A 16,869-nucleotide genomic window follows, 5' to 3' on the forward strand; every position below is an offset into this window, starting at 1 on the left:
GCTCCTGGGAGCGTTGTGCCGGTGCTATCTGGGCGCCGCCATCGGGGTATCGGTGATGGCGCTGCCGGTGGAGGAGTGGCGGCTGTGCACCGCCCGGCGCTGGGCCGCGCTGGAACCGGCGCTGCGGGAGCGGTTGGCGACGGCGTCGCTGCACGACATGCTGCGCCTGGGCTGCGGCCTCCTCCGGTGAGCGGCGGGCGGGGCGGGGTGGAACGGGGCGGGCGGTGCGCGGAGCTGACCCCGTGTCCCGCAGGCCTGAGGCGGAGGCGGCGGCTCTGCGACGGTTGTGCCGCCGGGTCCGCGCGGGCAAGGACCCGGCGGCCGCGCGCTTCTACCGGGAGGAGGGAAACCGGCTATTCGGCCGTCGCCATTACGGTGCCGCCGCCAGGCTGTACTCGCAGGTAGGTGGAGCGGGAGCAGGCCCGGAGCCGGCCCCTCACGGCCCGGGGCCTCCGTGGAAGGGGCTCCTGGTGAGGGGTCCGGCGGGCCCAGCGTGAGGGGCGGTTCCCGTGAGGGGATCCCCGGGGAGGAGGGACCCGCAGCCCCCGTTGAGAGGGTCGCGTTCAGCGGCCCCCCGAGGCAGCAGCTCTCTGGTCTCCGCAGGCGGCATCCCACGAGCTCCCCGGCAGCCCCGAGGTGTCCGTCTGCTTCGCCAACCGCTCCGCCGCCCTCTTCCACCTCGGGCGCTTCGAGGTAAGCGGTGGTGGGGCAGCGAGACCCGCAGCAGCCCGGCCTGCCCTCCTCCCCGAGCTCCTGCGTGCCCCCGAGCAAGTCTGCGCACCCAGAGGGTGGCCTGAGGCCTCCCGTGTGGCGGGAGAGGGGATTGGGGCAGGGAAGAGCCCAAGCAGCATCTGAGGTGTTACTGCACGTTTGCACTCGGGGTTCGGGTGGGTGCTTCTGGAAACCCCACAGTAACAACTAGTTGGTTGTTAGAACAAGAGACAGTAGATCATGTTCTACCCAAGCTGTGCTTAAAGCATCCATCATTAAACTTTCTGAAGGGTTCCTGCTTTCCTTCTTGTTCTACGTCAGGAGGCTTTATTTGGCCAACAGATTGGCTATGCACATAGAATTTGCTGATTACCATAGTCTTATTAAAATATTCTGCATCTTAGATGGAGTAAAAGAGCACGAGTCTTAGCTGGTTTGCAAGTACATTTAAAAGGCCTTGTCTTTGTTTCTAGGTTTGTTTGGAAGATATTGCTAGGGCTGAAAGTCATGGCTATCCAGACAGGCTGCTGCCCAAGGTCTTGCTGCGGAAAGCTGAATGTCTGCTGTGTTTGGGGAGATTACAGGATGCAGCAGACGCCCTCAGTGTGGTGGAGAATAAAATTGCTATGGATGGGATCATGACCAGTCCTACACACCAGACACTGCTAAAAAAGTTAAGTCAACTGAAGATTAAAATACATGAGAAAGAGAGCTGTCCAGAGCCTGCACAAGAAGCATGTGGTGACATTCAAAGAAAGTTGGAGATCTGGGAAGAGAATGACAGTATTTCAGGTGCATCTTCATCTTTGAGCCTGAATTTTGATAGAGAGAGAGGTCGTCACCTGGTAGCCGCCCAGGACATCCTGCCAGGACAGAGCCTGTTGAAAGAGGAGGCCTTTGTAAGCGTGCTCTGCCCAGGAGAGAGCCGCCTTCTGCAGGACAGCAGTGAAACAGTGTGGGATACTCGAGCCACTAATGCAGATCTTTATTGCCACCGTTGTCTGAGGCAGCTCTTAGCCTCGGTGCCTTGCCGTGGGTGTAGTTATGCAAAGTACTGCAGCCAGAACTGTGCAGACGTGGCATGGGAGCAGTACCACAGGACGGAGTGCTCCCTGGGAGCGCTGCTTCTCACATTAGGGGTCTTCTGCCATGTTGCCTTGAGGACTGTTCTACTGGCGGGATTTGCAGAGGTTAGCAGGCTGGTGGAATGGTCCCACGATGGTGACAAGGACCTTCATAACGCTGAGGCGAGATGCAAACATCTCAGTGAGGCACCAGATACAAGAGCTGGTACCAGAGGTATCCCTGGTTGTAACGACGATGGTCAGTACCAGAGTTCTTACCAAGCCGTGTTCAACCTTTTGCCGCATGCTGAGAAGCATAGCCCTGAACATAAGTTCCTTTGCATGCTGAGTGTAGTAGCTATATGTAAACAACTGCAAGAAGCTGGCCTAGAGGCTGCTGTTTTGAATCGGGAATCATCTGAGAAGTGGTCCAAACCAAAGGCATGTGAAAAAACATCGGGTGAATTGTCTCCAGAGCTGAAGACTATGGCAGAAGCGATGCTGAGGCATGTGTTACAGCTGCAATGTAATGCACAAGCGATCACTGTGATGCAGGAGTCGGGTAAGATAAAAACTTTTAAACCCTTCTCTGTTGTCCTTGCTCATCTAGCTTGTGTGAAGTAAAGAGATTGAATTATCAGTTGTCAGAAGCTCCCATTGCAGATGGGAGTGACTTGCTTAAAATTTAATGGCCTGTCCCATGCTGGCTTGTTATTTGGTGCACACGTAGAGGGTATTTAGCTATTATTTATTGCAGCAATATACCAGAAACCTTTCTACTGCTATCTGCAATTGGTCACAGTGCTCGTTGCATAAGTTGCATGTGTTACTGAGCATTCATTCTCAACCTACATGTTTTCCCTGTCTTCAGGGTCCGGAGATGGTGCTGTTGTAGATAAGAAACCTGTGCGCCTGGCGACAGCCTTCTTTCCTGTCCTCAGCCTTCTGAACCATTCATGCTGTCCCAATATCAGCGTGTCATTTAGTGGGACAGCTGCCACTGTCAGGGCATCACAGCCAATTGCAAGCGGCCAAGAGATTTTCCATTGCTATGGTAAGTATTAACTCTCCGTTTGTCTCAAGGCACAGACATCCTTTCACCTCTACTTGGCATGCTAACTGATTGCTATTAATATTATAATTCCCAGTATAATGTTTCTAGAGTCTTTGTTTATGTATAAGCCTTGATCGAAGATATCAACGCAAGATTTTATCTCCTGAGCCCACTGTTACATTTTCAGTGTCCAGTTATGTCCTTTCCAAAAGATGATATGTCTATTCTCAATTATAACAAAGACAGATTTAGTCTGATGTTAAGAACTGTACCATGCCTTTCCAGGGCCTCACCGATGTAGAACGAGGGTTGCTGAGAGACAACAGCTTCTCAGCCAGTATTTCTTTGAGTGTCGCTGTCAGGCATGCCTTGATGAGTTAGAGTCTGATGTCAAGAGTGTGGTGTCCATGAGAAACTCATTCTGCTGTCCTAGCTGCCGGGCTCCAATGCAGGTAGTTCTTCCGTAGTTACAATTGTATAATTTATCAGGATGTGTAATGTTTGGGTCTCTGGGAAAGTCAAGAGTTAAAGACCTCACTCCATAATCTCTGCTCAGAAGGCAAAAGCCCCTGTGGAGTCAAGACAGTATCTCACTGTTCTTAGCAGCTTTCTTGTAATGTTCTTGTATGTTATTCTTCCAGCATTATAGGGAAAATAACGCCTTTAACAGCAAGTTAAAATCCCTTTGAACTTGAAGGAACTTTAGAATATCAGGGCCGTGAACTAGGGGAAGAGGGATATCTAGGAAAGAAAATGGATGCCTGGAGTCTAGAACAGAAGGTGTACATACAAGGGCTGTATGTAGAGAGAGTCACACTCTCTGCAGTTCGCAAGATGTAAACGAAAACAGCATGTAGTGCAGGTTAGGTGGGGAGAAGTCAACAGAGTATGTATTTTATATGAACATTAGTTGAGTACCACCTGACCCTGCCTTGGGTTAATCTATAGCTCACATAGTCATAGCTATTCCTGGAAGTTTCTCATAAAATCAAATAAGCTAATAGCAATTTACAAGCAAGTCACTTTGTTTAATGAATGCAACTGAGAAACAATTTAGCATCTCTCTAACACAATACAGAGATGGAAAGTAAGCTTTGTGTTGCACGTGAGCACTCACAGGGATGATTTCCACAGGGTGAAGACATGCTTTGTTGTTCAAATGAAGCTTGTGCAATCTCAGTCAGCAGAGAGAGCCTGTCACGCCGTTTACGGGACCTTCAGCAACAAATCAAGAAAGCATTAGAACTGCTAAGAGACAGGAAGGCTGGTAAGGCTCAGCTTTCTACTTTAAGGTCAGCAGCTGAGTACACATCGGGAGACATAGTTCTAGCCATGAGATGGCACTGTTGCTTACGCACTTGGGGTCTTCTGGCATGCAGCCTGATGTCCCTGGGGACTTGAGCTTTAGGTTTTTTATACCCCTGATCCGGGTGTTAATCTAAGTCACACGTTGTTCCATAGTAACTAAAGGAACTCAGGGTAACATTGGAGTTATGCATTCCCAGGCCTTGCTTTCCTGGAGTGAGTCAGGCCAACACTGTGTTAGAGTAAGTAGGATTGCAGATGAAGTCAATGTTGAATCCTAACCAAATCCAAAGATGCAAAGATGAGATTGGACTGATTTTATTTCATGGATCGTGGAAAGCTGGAGACTGGCCAGTAGGATGAATTTTATACCATTTTTTGTAATAGATCAGGCTATCAAAATGCTCCTGAAGTGTCAGATGGATGCTGGAAAATTCTTGTCTCCAGAGCATTTGCTGATGGGAGAGATGGAGGATCATCTGGCGCAGGTCTATGCTACTCTTGGTATGGCATTGTCTTCTCATTATCTTTCGTTTTCTCAACTTTGAATTTAAGATGACTAGCCTTTTCTCTGACTAGCCCTTTCACTTTTCTCCTACTGCGTTTCTCTAGTTTTGACAGCAGGGCTCTCAGAAAGACTGCTTTAGCCAAAACTGCATTCCCAGCAGCCAGTGAACAATAATGTGATATCATGTTCTAGATTCCCTGTCCTGGTTCTGAGGTCAGCAGCCTCCCAAGAATGCTGTGGACATAGTTCATCACATTTTGCATAATGCTGTCAGATTCTTTGGGTGGCAGTAGCTGTAGAAAGTATTTATTCATGACTCATTTTTTGTTTTGGTTGGTTTTTTTCCATCAGGGAAGTGGCAGGAAGCAGCCAGACACCTGGAGAGGAGTATTGAGATTGTGGAAATGCACCACGGGCCATCAAGTGTAGAAATAGGTCATGAACTTTTCAAGCTGGCACAAATTCTCTTCAATGGGTAAATTTGTTTTCGTTCTCTGTCCCTTCCCTGCACCACTCCTGTGTGTCTGACACAGTATCATGGCAGGTGGTCCTTGGCACCTTGCAAGGTGTCTCACAGGACCCTGGGCAGTCTGGCACAGGTACTAAAGTTGGCCATTACTCAAGTGCAAGTTCATTAACCCCATTGGGGTTCACTTATATCTCACGACTCTCTTTGGACCCATTTCTCTGCTTTGTGCCTGTCTATTCTTTTCTTCTCCCTGGCTCCATTTATTCCCTGTCTTATTGTTTTATTTTGGCAACTAGTCACCCTTGGTATTTATACCTCAGTTGTATGATGTTGCTGACATCTTTTCAAAGGAGGAAATAAAATCCTCTTGCTCTATTTTGGCCCTCTTTTGGCAAACAAATCCCCTGACTGCTTCTGAAAATCTTCTCACAGCACCTCCCTTTAACTGAATTAATTTTAGCGGGAGCTGCAGTGAGGAAGTAGTGGGTACCTATACTCTAAGATAATGTTTTAAGTTTTTGTCCATCTCCTTACCTTTTTTCCCCCCATCCTCCCTTTGCAGCTGAAGCGCACACTATTTGCCTGGTGCTGAAAGGCAGTGGAGGGTAGGATCTCTACCTAGGTTTAGGCTTTTGTTGGGGAGGGGTTAAAGGTTGTGTAAGTCAAGGAGCTGATTTAAGTATTTTGTATACTCTTCTTACTCTCTTCCTATTTTAGATTTGCAGTTTCTGAAGCTCTGAGCACGATTCAAAGAGCAGAGGAGATTTTGTCAGTCCACTGTGGTCCTCAGAGTACTCAGATCCAGGAACTACAAGAGATGAAGACCTGTCTATTAGAGCTTCCCAGAAGCATCCTTCAGAGGACTTAATTTCCCTGTCAAAGGAAGCTGCAATGTGATCTTTCATCAAAGCTAAGTTTCATGTGGTAAGGTAGTCATGTAGTACAAGCTGGAAAATCATGTGTAACAACAACTTGAATGAAATCTGAAATGCTCTTTAGTGAGACTATTGTAAATAAAATGACCAATTCTAACATGTGGGGTCTGCGTGTGGTATGGGAATAGATGCTGTTGTATAATTTCTGCATGTGGGTTTGAAGCAAATGTTTGAGATGCTTGTGTATGCGTGTGTTTCTAGAGATGTGAATCTCCCATGTGTGGTACCCTGATGGTTATGAACGTGCAGTCATCCAGACCACACTGCCTTTTATTTCTAATTCTATGAAGCGCTTTTCTTCTTGCCAGCGTGAAACGTAAATGGTTGGAATGGGTGAGGCAGCAGGCTGGGAAGTGCAAACTTACAAGCTCTAACAGAGGGGACTGCAGAACTTGGAGAGCTACCAGCGCAGACCTGTCAGTGATGAGGGATTCGGTATAAACAACTGGCGTCAGGTTGGAAGACAGGATAGGGAAAAACGCAGTATACACCAGATGATGCTTGCATGTAGGATACAGAATTGCATTGTGGCTCATCTGGGGAAAATGGGAGTGTGAAGGCATATGACATAGGCAGACAGTCTTTCAAGGGAGAATAGTGGGGCTTGCTGAGATTAATAGCAAAAGCTCTTTTATTGCAGCATGAAGGCATACGATTTGCAAGTTGTGTCTTTGTGCAGCGGAGCAGGGAGCCAGTATCCCTCCCAATACCACCCTTTCCATTTGGGCCCTACCATTACAGATTATTGTGAAGGGATCTAAACACTCCTGGGATCCAGGATCTTGCCAATGAAGAGGAGGGTTCCAGTGGTATCATCTCGCAGTACAAGAAGGAAAGGCCTGTCCACGTGATATTCTATAGGGAAGGTCAGACGAGCAGCATTCACCCCAGGATTTGGTGTGGATCTTTCCCCATCTTCACTAAGCTCCAGAATTGCCTTGTGTTGCACATGAGATAGCTTAATAGGTTTGGCAGAAATCTTGGTAAAATCAGGTGATGTGAAAAGTGATTGGAGCCCTGGAGGAAAGAAAGAAAATAACATTAGCTGAAAGCATGGATCGCAGGTGGGGGAGCAGTACTGCTAATGCTGTGATCCAGGAGGGCACGTAGCTGCTCTGGTAGAGTTTATTGGGGGTAACAGGGAGAAGAAGCTTACATCTGTTTGTACTGAGCTTCTCCCTCTCAATCTCAGAAGCGTTGTATGAGCTTGGTGGAAAGATGTGATAAAAAGTTGAGGAGTCCTGGACCAAGGTGATTTAGTTGTTGGTGAAATCTCTACAGACTGACAGCAGGACCTAACTAATAACGCACCAGCTTCATATTCTTCTGAGAGCAGGAAGCAACTTGCCCACTGCTTTGAGCCCTGGCAGTCTATAGAGGGTGTGTGATGTACATACTTGTCTGCTTTAGTGTGCTGCCAAGTGCCTCTTCATAGTTCAGCTTTAGTTTGGGCAAGCTTAGCACAGCGTGGACTGTCTTCAGCTCCTTGTCTACATCGTGGACAAACTCAGAAGTAAGGCTTTCCTCAATCAGAGTCATATTCTGGGTCACCTTCGTAGGCAGGAAGAACATGGCACTGATTCCCTCTGTCAATGGCAGCTGGGCAATCTGGAAGGCCAGTTACAAATAAGAAAGGGTCACATCAATAATAAACAGCTTTACCCATCCCCTACCAGGCCTGAATCTTGACTGCCTGGTCAGCCTTTCCAGTTAACATTTGGTCTTCTTCCCTGTTTGCTTTTATCAGATGCTTCCTGACCCCTCTGGTGCCCAGGCTTTCATCAACCCACGCTGCACTCTTTCTGCTGTTACATGGCAAGTGCTCTCTCCCACCTGTTGAATCCTGCAATGAACTGCAGTATTGCTTTGGGGGAGTCTCAGCTGGAACACCTTTGAGCTCGTGCTACAGTGAAAGATTTGTTGAAAGAGGTAGAGATGGAAAGGTTTTGAGGAGTGTGCTAGACTTTAGGTCAAGCAAGACGGGCTAGTAGGACCTGTGCATTATTTAAATTCTGGACTGCTTGTCACATAGCCAGTGTAGAAGTAGGATATTCTAAGAATCAACATACTGCCTTTCAAAATAGGGATTGCAAAACTAGCCTGATGGGAGGAGCAAGGCTGTCTCCTGGAATGGGTTAACAGATAAGTGTAGCTGAGCCTGTTCCTCAGTAGCTTTAGGAGACCTTGTGCAATATTTGCTCTCTGACCTTGCAGTTGAGTTCTGAGTCAAAACCGTATCGCAGTATGGCTTTGGGGTCTGACATCATGGACACCTTCACAGTTCGGTCCTCATCCAGATGGAAGTCCTTCAGGACAGTCTTCTTGGTATCAAACTTGGTTTTCCATGTCCCTATTTTTTAAAAGATAAAATGGAGGATTTTCTGGAATAAGAGCATATGAAACTGGGCTTGTGTCTGTGGCTGAGTAATCTTGTGCTTTATATATACAGTATTTGTGCTTTAAGAGTTGAGGCATAACTGAATGATGATAGAGATGGAAATAGACTGATTGGAGCTACTGATTTACTGCCACTCTTTGGCCCCTCCTTTTCATCTGAGAATTGGCTAAATGAGAAATAAAAAATCAAGCCAGTGTATGGGTGGAGTGGCTATTGGGAAGTTGATGTCTATTTATGTAATTACAAAACTATTTTAAAGGGTAACAATTGTGTCAATGCATATAAAGTGCTTCTCTCCCCACCCTTTATTTTGCTCCTTGTCTCTAAGCAATAATTCTCCAAGACACTGGCTTAGAGCATGTTCTAGAACAGCTCTCTAGTATCTCCCTCCATTCTCTCTACAGTGGTAAAAAGGCTCAGTACACTCTTTAAGCTGTGCCTTCCCTAAATGGTAATATTCTGTCTCTTGCCGTGGAGTTTTGTGAGCTTAAACTTTCTTCTCTGGTCTCACTGCAAACAGGTCAAGATTCAGCTTCCCAAGAGTAATAATTCCTCCCTCGAGGACTATTTCTGTTCAGGTAGCATGCGTTTTTTCTTCTTTACTAAACATTCTTAAGCACTTTCTTCTTACGCTCTGTCTCTTTGGCAGTCTGTTTGCTCTGTGGAAGTGAGAGCATTCCCTCGCATCTCTTCTAACCCATGCTTAATAGACCCTCTCTGTAACCAAGTACACAACATTCTTACCCTTGAAGTAAGCAGCCCCAGCAAGGAGAATGCTGACATCTGTGGGCATGTCCTTCATAAACCGCATAATCCTTCCCTTTGTCTGCTGTCGTACCCAGTTGTTGATTTCTTGGAGGTCTAACTGGGTATTGCCACTTAGTGCCCTCAGACGCATCTTGTAGGACTTCTCTAGTTGGCTGTGAAAACCAGGCTTCACCCTCAGTCCTGCGGAACAAAAACATCGATACTGCAGCTAGCTCCCTTATCAAAACAATCTCCAGGCAGCAGATTGCAATCCAAAGCTAGCAGCAGTTCTCTCATAAAACATCTGTGGCTGTGTGTATACAGAAACCTGCTTTGAAGAGGAATGACTGAAGGCACATGGAGGAAACTGATCCAAATCCTATAGCCACCCATGCTGGAGTATGGGATAACTCTCTTCTGAAAAGTAAAGAAAGGAGATAAGAACAGAAGGCTTGGACACAGCTATTCCTACATCAGTCTTTCTTCTTTCTCCAGCTTGCTTTATGAGTATGGCTTACTCAACCTATTGGATTCTTGGAACCAGCAGGTTCCAAAAGATAGCTCTTAGCTTTCTCAGCAGATGTTTATTGCATGCCAAAAGCAGACATCTCAAATAGTTCTGCAAGGAATTAAACAAAGGAATATGGCTGAACGTTATCACAAATAGAAAATGTGATTTGTGGTTCCTGGAAGTTAGCGACACCTGCCAGAAAACCTAGAGCAAAGGCAAAATTCTCAGCAAGTTTCTTCTAGGTCTTCCACGTTAGCTGCTCTGTCACCAGTGTCTTTGTGTGCATAAGTCTGGTCTTTTGTTTATGTGCACACAAACTTTCCAGGCTTTTTCTGGAGCAGCAACAGCATTCCATGCACTGTCTGCGTCCTGGCTCAACAGTACGTCAGAGCCGAAGCTGTTAGTGCGGTGTTACTCAGTGTGTTGTACCTGCTGCTAGTTATTTAGATAAAATTTGATAGAGGAGAAGAAGGACTTTTACTTTTCTCCAAGATGATACGGGAAGCACTCTTCATGCTCTTCTCTGGTCCAGTCACGCTCGTCAGTAGGTCCTTGTAAGTGTTGTGGACCTCAGCTTCATTAAGCAGATCATAGAAGAGAGCGCGAGAAATCACATCTTCTGTTCGTTCTCCAGCCCCTGCCAACAACACGGACAACAGTGTGAGGGAAGGCCTGTCAAGCCAAACAGCACATGAGGAAAAGGGGCAAGAACTCACCAAGCGAGAGACCAGAAAGTGCAGTAGCCAGGCTGAATGGAGACAGTAGCACATTGGCAGTGGCTGTCCGGCTAGATTGCTGACGGTACAGGTCATAGCCAAAGTTGGAGACTGCAGCTGCCAGCTTGTTTACAGGGCTCTTATAGAATGGATCTTCCTCTTCGACCTCGCCGGCGTTAGCTCCATCAGCGGTGGCAGAGTTCTAGCAGGTACAGGGAGCGCTTTGGTTAGACTTGCAGTTTACAAGGGCAGGTACAGTTGTGATAAACATTTCAAAGGCAAGCCATCTACAGATATTCTCCTGTGATCTACAGAAATATTGGCTTAATCTTACTGATAGTGTAGGAACAGGTACTTTACTTTAAAGTGTCCCAGTAAAGCCGAAGGCAGCACTCAGATTGGAACCCACTATTTCTGCCTCACGGTCATCCCCTGATGTAACTACTGTGGTTTTATCTAGGTAAAGCAGGAGTTAGTCTCATTATGTTGCTAAATAAAATCTTAGTAACTTAGGAGGGTAGTGCTTAATCCTTCCGTAAGATTCTCTAAAATTAAATTACCTGCTCCAAGTATCTCTCCCTCACTCTCTGCATGTTGTCTCCTACTCACCTGCTCAGTAGCTGAGTTCTGGGATCTGCTTGGGACAGTTAAGAGACCCAGGAAAAGGAGAACCACTGGAATCTGCATGCCTGAACCTACAGAGTAAGAACATGACAGAGGTAGTTTGAGCAACCGAGCAAATACATCTCTACCACTACTATTCGCTGTACCTGCTTGTGACAGGAACTGCAATGACACATGCTGCTGCTTGTCCTTCCCAATTGTGAAATACACACCTGATCTTAGCTGGGTTTTCTTCTCTAGTTTGAAGCATTCAGCCAGCCTGGCCCTAATGACTTTAAAATTGGGCAAGCACACATGCCTGGGTGTGCCTGAGCACAAAAGCAGATGTGTGTGGCCCAAACCACACTGATGCTGGCAGTTACTGAGTGCCAAGGTCCTGAAAAGCACTAAATCATATCTTCTGCGTTTTAGACTTTAAAAAATTCGATACTTCATTTATAAAAGGTAGCAAATCCATATTGTTGAATGGGGCAGAAGACGAAACTGGCTGGTTACTGCTTTGCTATACAAGTTACCTGCCTCAGGCAGTAGTTTGTCATGTTTCTTGTGTCTGCATGTACCTAGAAGGCTGTACAGCCTATATGCATCTTTTGCTTCATATTTGCAATTCGATAAAGTAAAAGTAGAAGAGCTTTCTTAAAAGACAGTAAGGAAAGGGGCTGGGAGTAAATACCTAACGCTGGGCCAGATCTAGAGAAGAAGTGAAAGGCAGAGCTTGGCTTATTCAGCATTTTTAATGGAGGTGGGAGAAAAGTACCAAACTCCCCAAAACTGTTCCTTCTGTGGAATCCATTTTTAATCACTCCAGTATTGGCATATGTGGCCCTTCCAGACAGATCTGTCTGGTCCAAAGGGCAGTGTGTAACCCAGGGTTTCACTGTGGGTAAACCAGAGCCACTGCAGAAGTGTCATGCCCCCGAGAACAGACGCCACTGAGGCTGGTCTGAAGCAATGTTTATATAGATTCCCAGAAATTAAAGGAAGAGGGTTGTATTTAACTAACCCCTGTGATCCAGGCATCCAGTGAAGTAGGAGAAAGAACATGTGTTTCAGATTAACTTCAGCTATAAAGAAAACATGCCTGCTGGTAGAAATACAACTTAAAGCCACGTGGCTACAACAGACCCAGTTCAGGACCCAGTCTGTGCAGGCAGAAGTTTTACTTCAGTGAAAGGCAGTTCACTGTTTCCCTTTCCTGCCAAAACCCTTTTCTTCCGGAGGTAGTTCTGCCTTGAAGAAAAAGGTGTCACAGTGGAGGTTTTAAGTTTTCACCTATGTTTAGACAGTGTAACACAGAAGTGGTACCCTCTTTTCCCTGTGCACTTGCATCCCATACCTGCTGCTATCCTAGCTGCTGAGTAGATGAGGTATTCTGGTGCAGAAGATGTGTATCAAGAGGATTTACTATACTGGAACAGACCAATGCGTTTGGTAGTATGATAGTGGATATGATGTTGGGATTGCTCATATCATTGCAGGTTTTACAATGAATAGGCACCATGCTGAAAGAGAGATGACAGAAGCCCTGCGTGAGTCTAAGTTAGCGAGGGCTTTGTGAGAATGCCTGCACCAAGCAGTACTCTTGCATGCTGAGCGGAAGAGGTTTGGCCCAGTCTAGTTTAGAGATGAAGGTTTTCCATGGAGCATAACCTTTTCTCTGAGAAAAAAAAAATCTCAACGCAACCTCTGCTTCAAACTACACTGAGCTCCTGGGAGCATGAGAGCGGAGATTGGTTTTGCAGATTTGTATTGTTTTTGCCAGTACTGTCACCAGCTTCATATTTCTCAAACTTTGCCAAAAAGCAATTTCCATTTTAGAAAGACAAAGCCTTTTGCATTTGAATTGGTCTGAACATCTGGATTCTATTTGCATGTCTCTTAGCACACAGCCAAAAATGCAGAGAAAAGAATTTGGTTGGAGCAGAGGTGGGATGGTTTCAGGCATGATATTAAAACCTCTGGCTGCATTTAAAGAGAAGAGAAGAGAAGGAGCAACAGCGTGCAGCATGTGATGTTACAGTTGGGAAGGCACAGGAGGAAAACTTTGAGAAATGAGCTGAGAAAGAACTTTTTTTTCTGGGAGTTGTCTATTTGTGAAGGCCTGCAGGTGCAAAGGGAATATTTTGCTTTCCATCTATAGTGGTACAAGTCTCACATCATTTATAAACTCTTCTGATTTTAGGGTGCTATGAAACATCACCCACGAGTTCAGACTGCTCGCTGTGATCGCTCCACCCCACAGCACTAACTCCTTCTGAAGTGTCTTGCAACCACTAGCTCTAGAGGATTTGACTATCACCAAAATTGTTACCGTCGCAAAGAAAGAGCATGTTCCCAGCTGCAACTCAGATGCTAGAAGGGCAGAAAACCACCCCAGTTCCCAAGCACAGTTCAGCCCTGGAAGCAAAGAGGTGCCCTAGGATGCTGCTGGCTCCCAACCCTTGGCGAGATCTCTCATTCGGTGGGAATCCCACCCTTCGACACCTGCAGAAGAGCCGTTCTTCCCGTTTCCCAGGTCCTCTGAGACCTCCCCAGCCTCAGCCCCTGCCCTCTGCTCCCCGAGCAAGGGTGAGCTGCCCCTTACCTCGGGCTCCTCTCGGCCGCTGCCGTCGCAGGCTGCCGGCGGGTGCGAGTCGGGGACAGTGTGGGTTTGCTGCAGCCACATCTGCTTTTTGCTGCTTCCCCCAGCCCAGCCTTCGGCAGGCTTCAGGTTACAGCTTCCCAGGGCTCTCTTAAAGTGCTCTGCTCCCATTTTCTGCTGCTGCCACCCTCCCGCCGAATTGCACTGACTTTTTAACCCTGCCTTCCAAAATAAATGTGCTCCCTGTGATAAGGGCAGTCTAGCGGGTAAAGCACAGGTCGGAGAGGCAAATGCTCCCTGCCCTGTTTGAGCAAGTCTTTCATCCCCGCAGTTTTGCCGTATGTCACATGAGGGAATTTCTTCTGTCTCAGAGGTATGGTTAATGCAGCAGTGTGTAATGGATTTATGGATTTATGTCCAAGATTTAATGGAGAGATTTGTAAAGTGGAAGCAGGATCCTGTTGCTGTTGAAAGCAGTTAAGGGGAAGACGTTCAGAAGTGGTTCTATCCAGTGATAGTTACTAGTTAACAAGAATTTATTAACATAACTGGCTTAAAGTTTTTGGCCAACAAGAAGGAGACTAAAAAGCCGAGGACTCTTGGTAAAAAAGATGAATTAACAGAATGTTGTAGGAGCTTACAGAACAATAAATGATCTGCAGAAGGGAAAGGGGCAGAGGGGTTTCATTATTTTTTGCAATAGAAGACTCTAGGGGAGCACCCATCAGTGCACATTTAATCAAGAGAGTGTATTTTTCATAAGTATTAAATTGTAAAACTCATTGTAACTAGATATTGCAGAAGATGAAAGATAAATAGACTTGGAGGCAAAAAACCCAACGCAAACCAAGTTAGTGGAAGACAGGTCCATTGAAGGCTAACAAAGGTCAGATGTAACGTCAGACTCAGCAGCTGGGCGATACAACCAGAGAACAGTTGTTTTTCCTTGTCCCTAGTCATTCTTGGCTTTTTTTTCCCCAGTCATTTGTTACTGGGAGAGCCAGGATACTGGGCTAACTAGACACTTCGCTAGCCTGATCCAGGGCAGCTGTTTGTCTACTTGGAAATGCTGAAATTGTAGCCAGTCATATCAGTGCCCCCAGTCTAGGCTTGCATTGGGACATCTTTTCGGGCTGCCAGCCTCGCTGCTAACAGATAATGAGGAGTTACTCATGCATGCTGGCACTGAGCTCGTGCAGTCCCTCAGCAAAGAGAAAAGGATGGTTTTAGAGAAGCATTAGCTGCTGTTTTTGCAAGCCGGAAAAGCAAATCTGGTAGTCTGCCCTGTGATTAGTCAGTGCGTCAAAGGTGACCCTTTCTAACAAGAAGAGTAACAGCTCTGCTTTCAACTGCTTCTCACCTTGCTCTGTGAGAAATGGTCTGCACAGAGATGTTTGTACTTGATAGTCCTCCATTGTTGGCCCAAGAATGGGGGTGTTGGCTGTGGAGATATCTTCTGGTGGTTTTCATCTCTGTTTGATACCTTATTTGTGATATTAAAATGCCCTTTATGGAAGGACCACTAGAGAAGTTTTTGCATCTCATCTGTACCTTCAAACGAAAGCCCAGCTGTTGAAATACAGGTTTGGTTTTAAACCATTTAAATCAGAGTGGCAGTTGTATAGGATGTTATTATAGACCAAAGCAAGCTTCATTCCTGTAGGTGAAGGGTATCTCTGAAATGGTGCATTACACTTATCTAACTAGATGCAAGGGCTTAAATTGATTTTGTTAAATCAATACAAACATCTTACTGTTGTTGTAGTTTAGGTTCAAGATAGTAGGCAATATGGAAATACTGATCGTGTTCATATGAATTTGCTCTACTAAGGAAAAAATACATCTAATGTTAAAGATATTGAGACTTATTTGATATTCTCAGCCAGTGGTGCAGATGAGCTATAGAGCAGACACCCTGTGCTAGTCATGTCTTTTCAGAATAGAGCTCAGTCAAAATGAAAGCTTAGCAATGCAAAGTGGAAATTCCTGAGCAGAGACATTAATATTATTTTGCATTTTACAAACTGCCCCTTCTGGAGAGTTGGTGGAGTGAAAAAGAGTCTTAAGGTTGGTGTAACTGATAATTTGTTCAGTAAAGCACAGTCATGGAGGGCTGCTGTACTGTCAAATCAGATGAAATTAATAGTTTGACAAGAATAGCTTGGAGGAGGAGGGATGGCAGAAAGACGAAAAATAGGAAATAAGAACCAAGCTGTTCAGGAAAATGAGAAAAAAACTTTATAGAAGAGGGGGAGCTGGAGGGCAGAGGCATGGAAAGGAAGACTTTCTCTTCAAATTTTGCACAGGTTGCAGTGCAACAGGGTGAAATTCAGGGAGGTTAGCGCTGAGGTTGCAGTAGCCAAAGCGAGACTTACCTAAGGCGTGGGATGGTATTTCTGAATGTTAGGAATGAATCTGTATAAATAAATAAGCTAAAATGTTCCCTGTGGGCTAGAGCTATGCCTTCATAGTAGGGCCGAATTCTTGTGGGTTTACTTGTTAAAATTACATGGGCCCCGTAATTACACCCTCTTTTTGAAGGGTACGTGTCATTGCATTGGTTAGAGGGGTAGACATTATCTTTAGCCGTTCTTCCCCTTTTAGACTGCAAGAAATGTGTAATTGCAGGTTTAAGCCAGGACTTTTTATTCCCCAAAGTCTCCTGCATCCCTGAAATTCATGGTTAGTGAGTCAGTCCTTCTCTTATTCCAGCAGATGGTGCAGACTATTCAGGGACCGAGGCTCCCAGAAGCATTCTGCTCTTTCCTTTGAGGGAAGGCAGACTTCCCGAGTGAGGAAAACACTGCCAGAAGGATGGCCCTTGTGCTCTGTAACTGCTATTTTGCAAAAACAGAGCACCATCCTTTTCACCCAGAAGCTGAGGGAGTTTGGAAGCAGAATCTACTATGGACAGCAGTTGTTTTGTACAGAAATAGCTGCAGCATCGCAGGCTACGGTGAGTTAGACTAATATTTTTAAGTGGTAGGATGGCTTGGTTGGGTGGAGGGTTCCCAAGATTCTTTCATGGTAGCTTATTTCAGATGTGCACTGCTACCTCAGAACAAGGACCCAGGGAGCTGTGCCCATCTCAGACAAAAGTGAAGCTGTAATGGGACATTGCCTTTTGCCAAAAAAGAGCAAAAGCAGTGACATTCAGCTACAGGCGTCAAAATCCGCCCCTCCTTCCCCTGGAAGCTGTCCCAACCATCCATAGCATTGTGCTGTGGAGCCAGGAGTATCCCAGTA

The 16,869-nt window shown here is 46.1% G+C and overlaps 2 protein-coding genes across 3 annotated transcripts; one reads left to right on the top strand and one right to left on the bottom strand.

The window, feature by feature from the left end:
- Positions 1-7: 7 nt before the first annotated feature.
- Positions 8-6,143, top strand: SMYD4 (SET and MYND domain containing 4). 2 transcript variants are annotated; one of them, XM_075168720.1, is made up of 10 exons: positions 8-186; positions 254-401; positions 580-693; positions 1,185-2,337; positions 2,647-2,829; positions 3,115-3,281; positions 3,964-4,096; positions 4,522-4,638; positions 4,994-5,117; positions 5,829-6,143. In XM_075168720.1, exons 1-10 carry the CDS (start codon positions 56-58, stop codon positions 5,977-5,979), a joined length of 2,421 nt encoding a protein of 806 aa, XP_075024821.1. In that variant the 5' UTR covers positions 8-55; the 3' UTR covers positions 5,980-6,143. The 2 variants fall into 2 exon arrangements, with proteins under 2 accessions (XP_075024821.1, XP_075024822.1); XM_075168721.1 differs by having other exon boundaries at positions 604-693.
- A 511-nt stretch (positions 6,144-6,654) lies between these two features.
- SERPINF1 (serpin family F member 1) lies at positions 6,655-16,598 on the bottom strand. The gene is made up of 8 exons (XM_075168735.1): positions 13,627-16,598; positions 11,028-11,113; positions 10,419-10,620; positions 10,184-10,339; positions 9,189-9,392; positions 8,254-8,396; positions 7,444-7,654; positions 6,655-7,063 (listed from the first exon to the last, which is right to left on the bottom strand). The coding sequence occupies exons 2-8, from the start codon at positions 11,103-11,105 to the stop codon at positions 6,804-6,806; spliced, it is 1,254 nt and encodes a 417-aa protein (XP_075024836.1). The 5' UTR covers positions 11,106-11,113; positions 13,627-16,598; the 3' UTR covers positions 6,655-6,803.
- Positions 16,599-16,869: the final 271 nt, after the last annotated feature.

The sequence above is a fragment of the Calonectris borealis genome, chromosome 19 (assembly GCF_964195595.1).
Source record: "Calonectris borealis chromosome 19, bCalBor7.hap1.2, whole genome shotgun sequence".
Classification (NCBI taxonomy): Eukaryota; Metazoa; Chordata; class Aves; order Procellariiformes; family Procellariidae; genus Calonectris; species Calonectris borealis.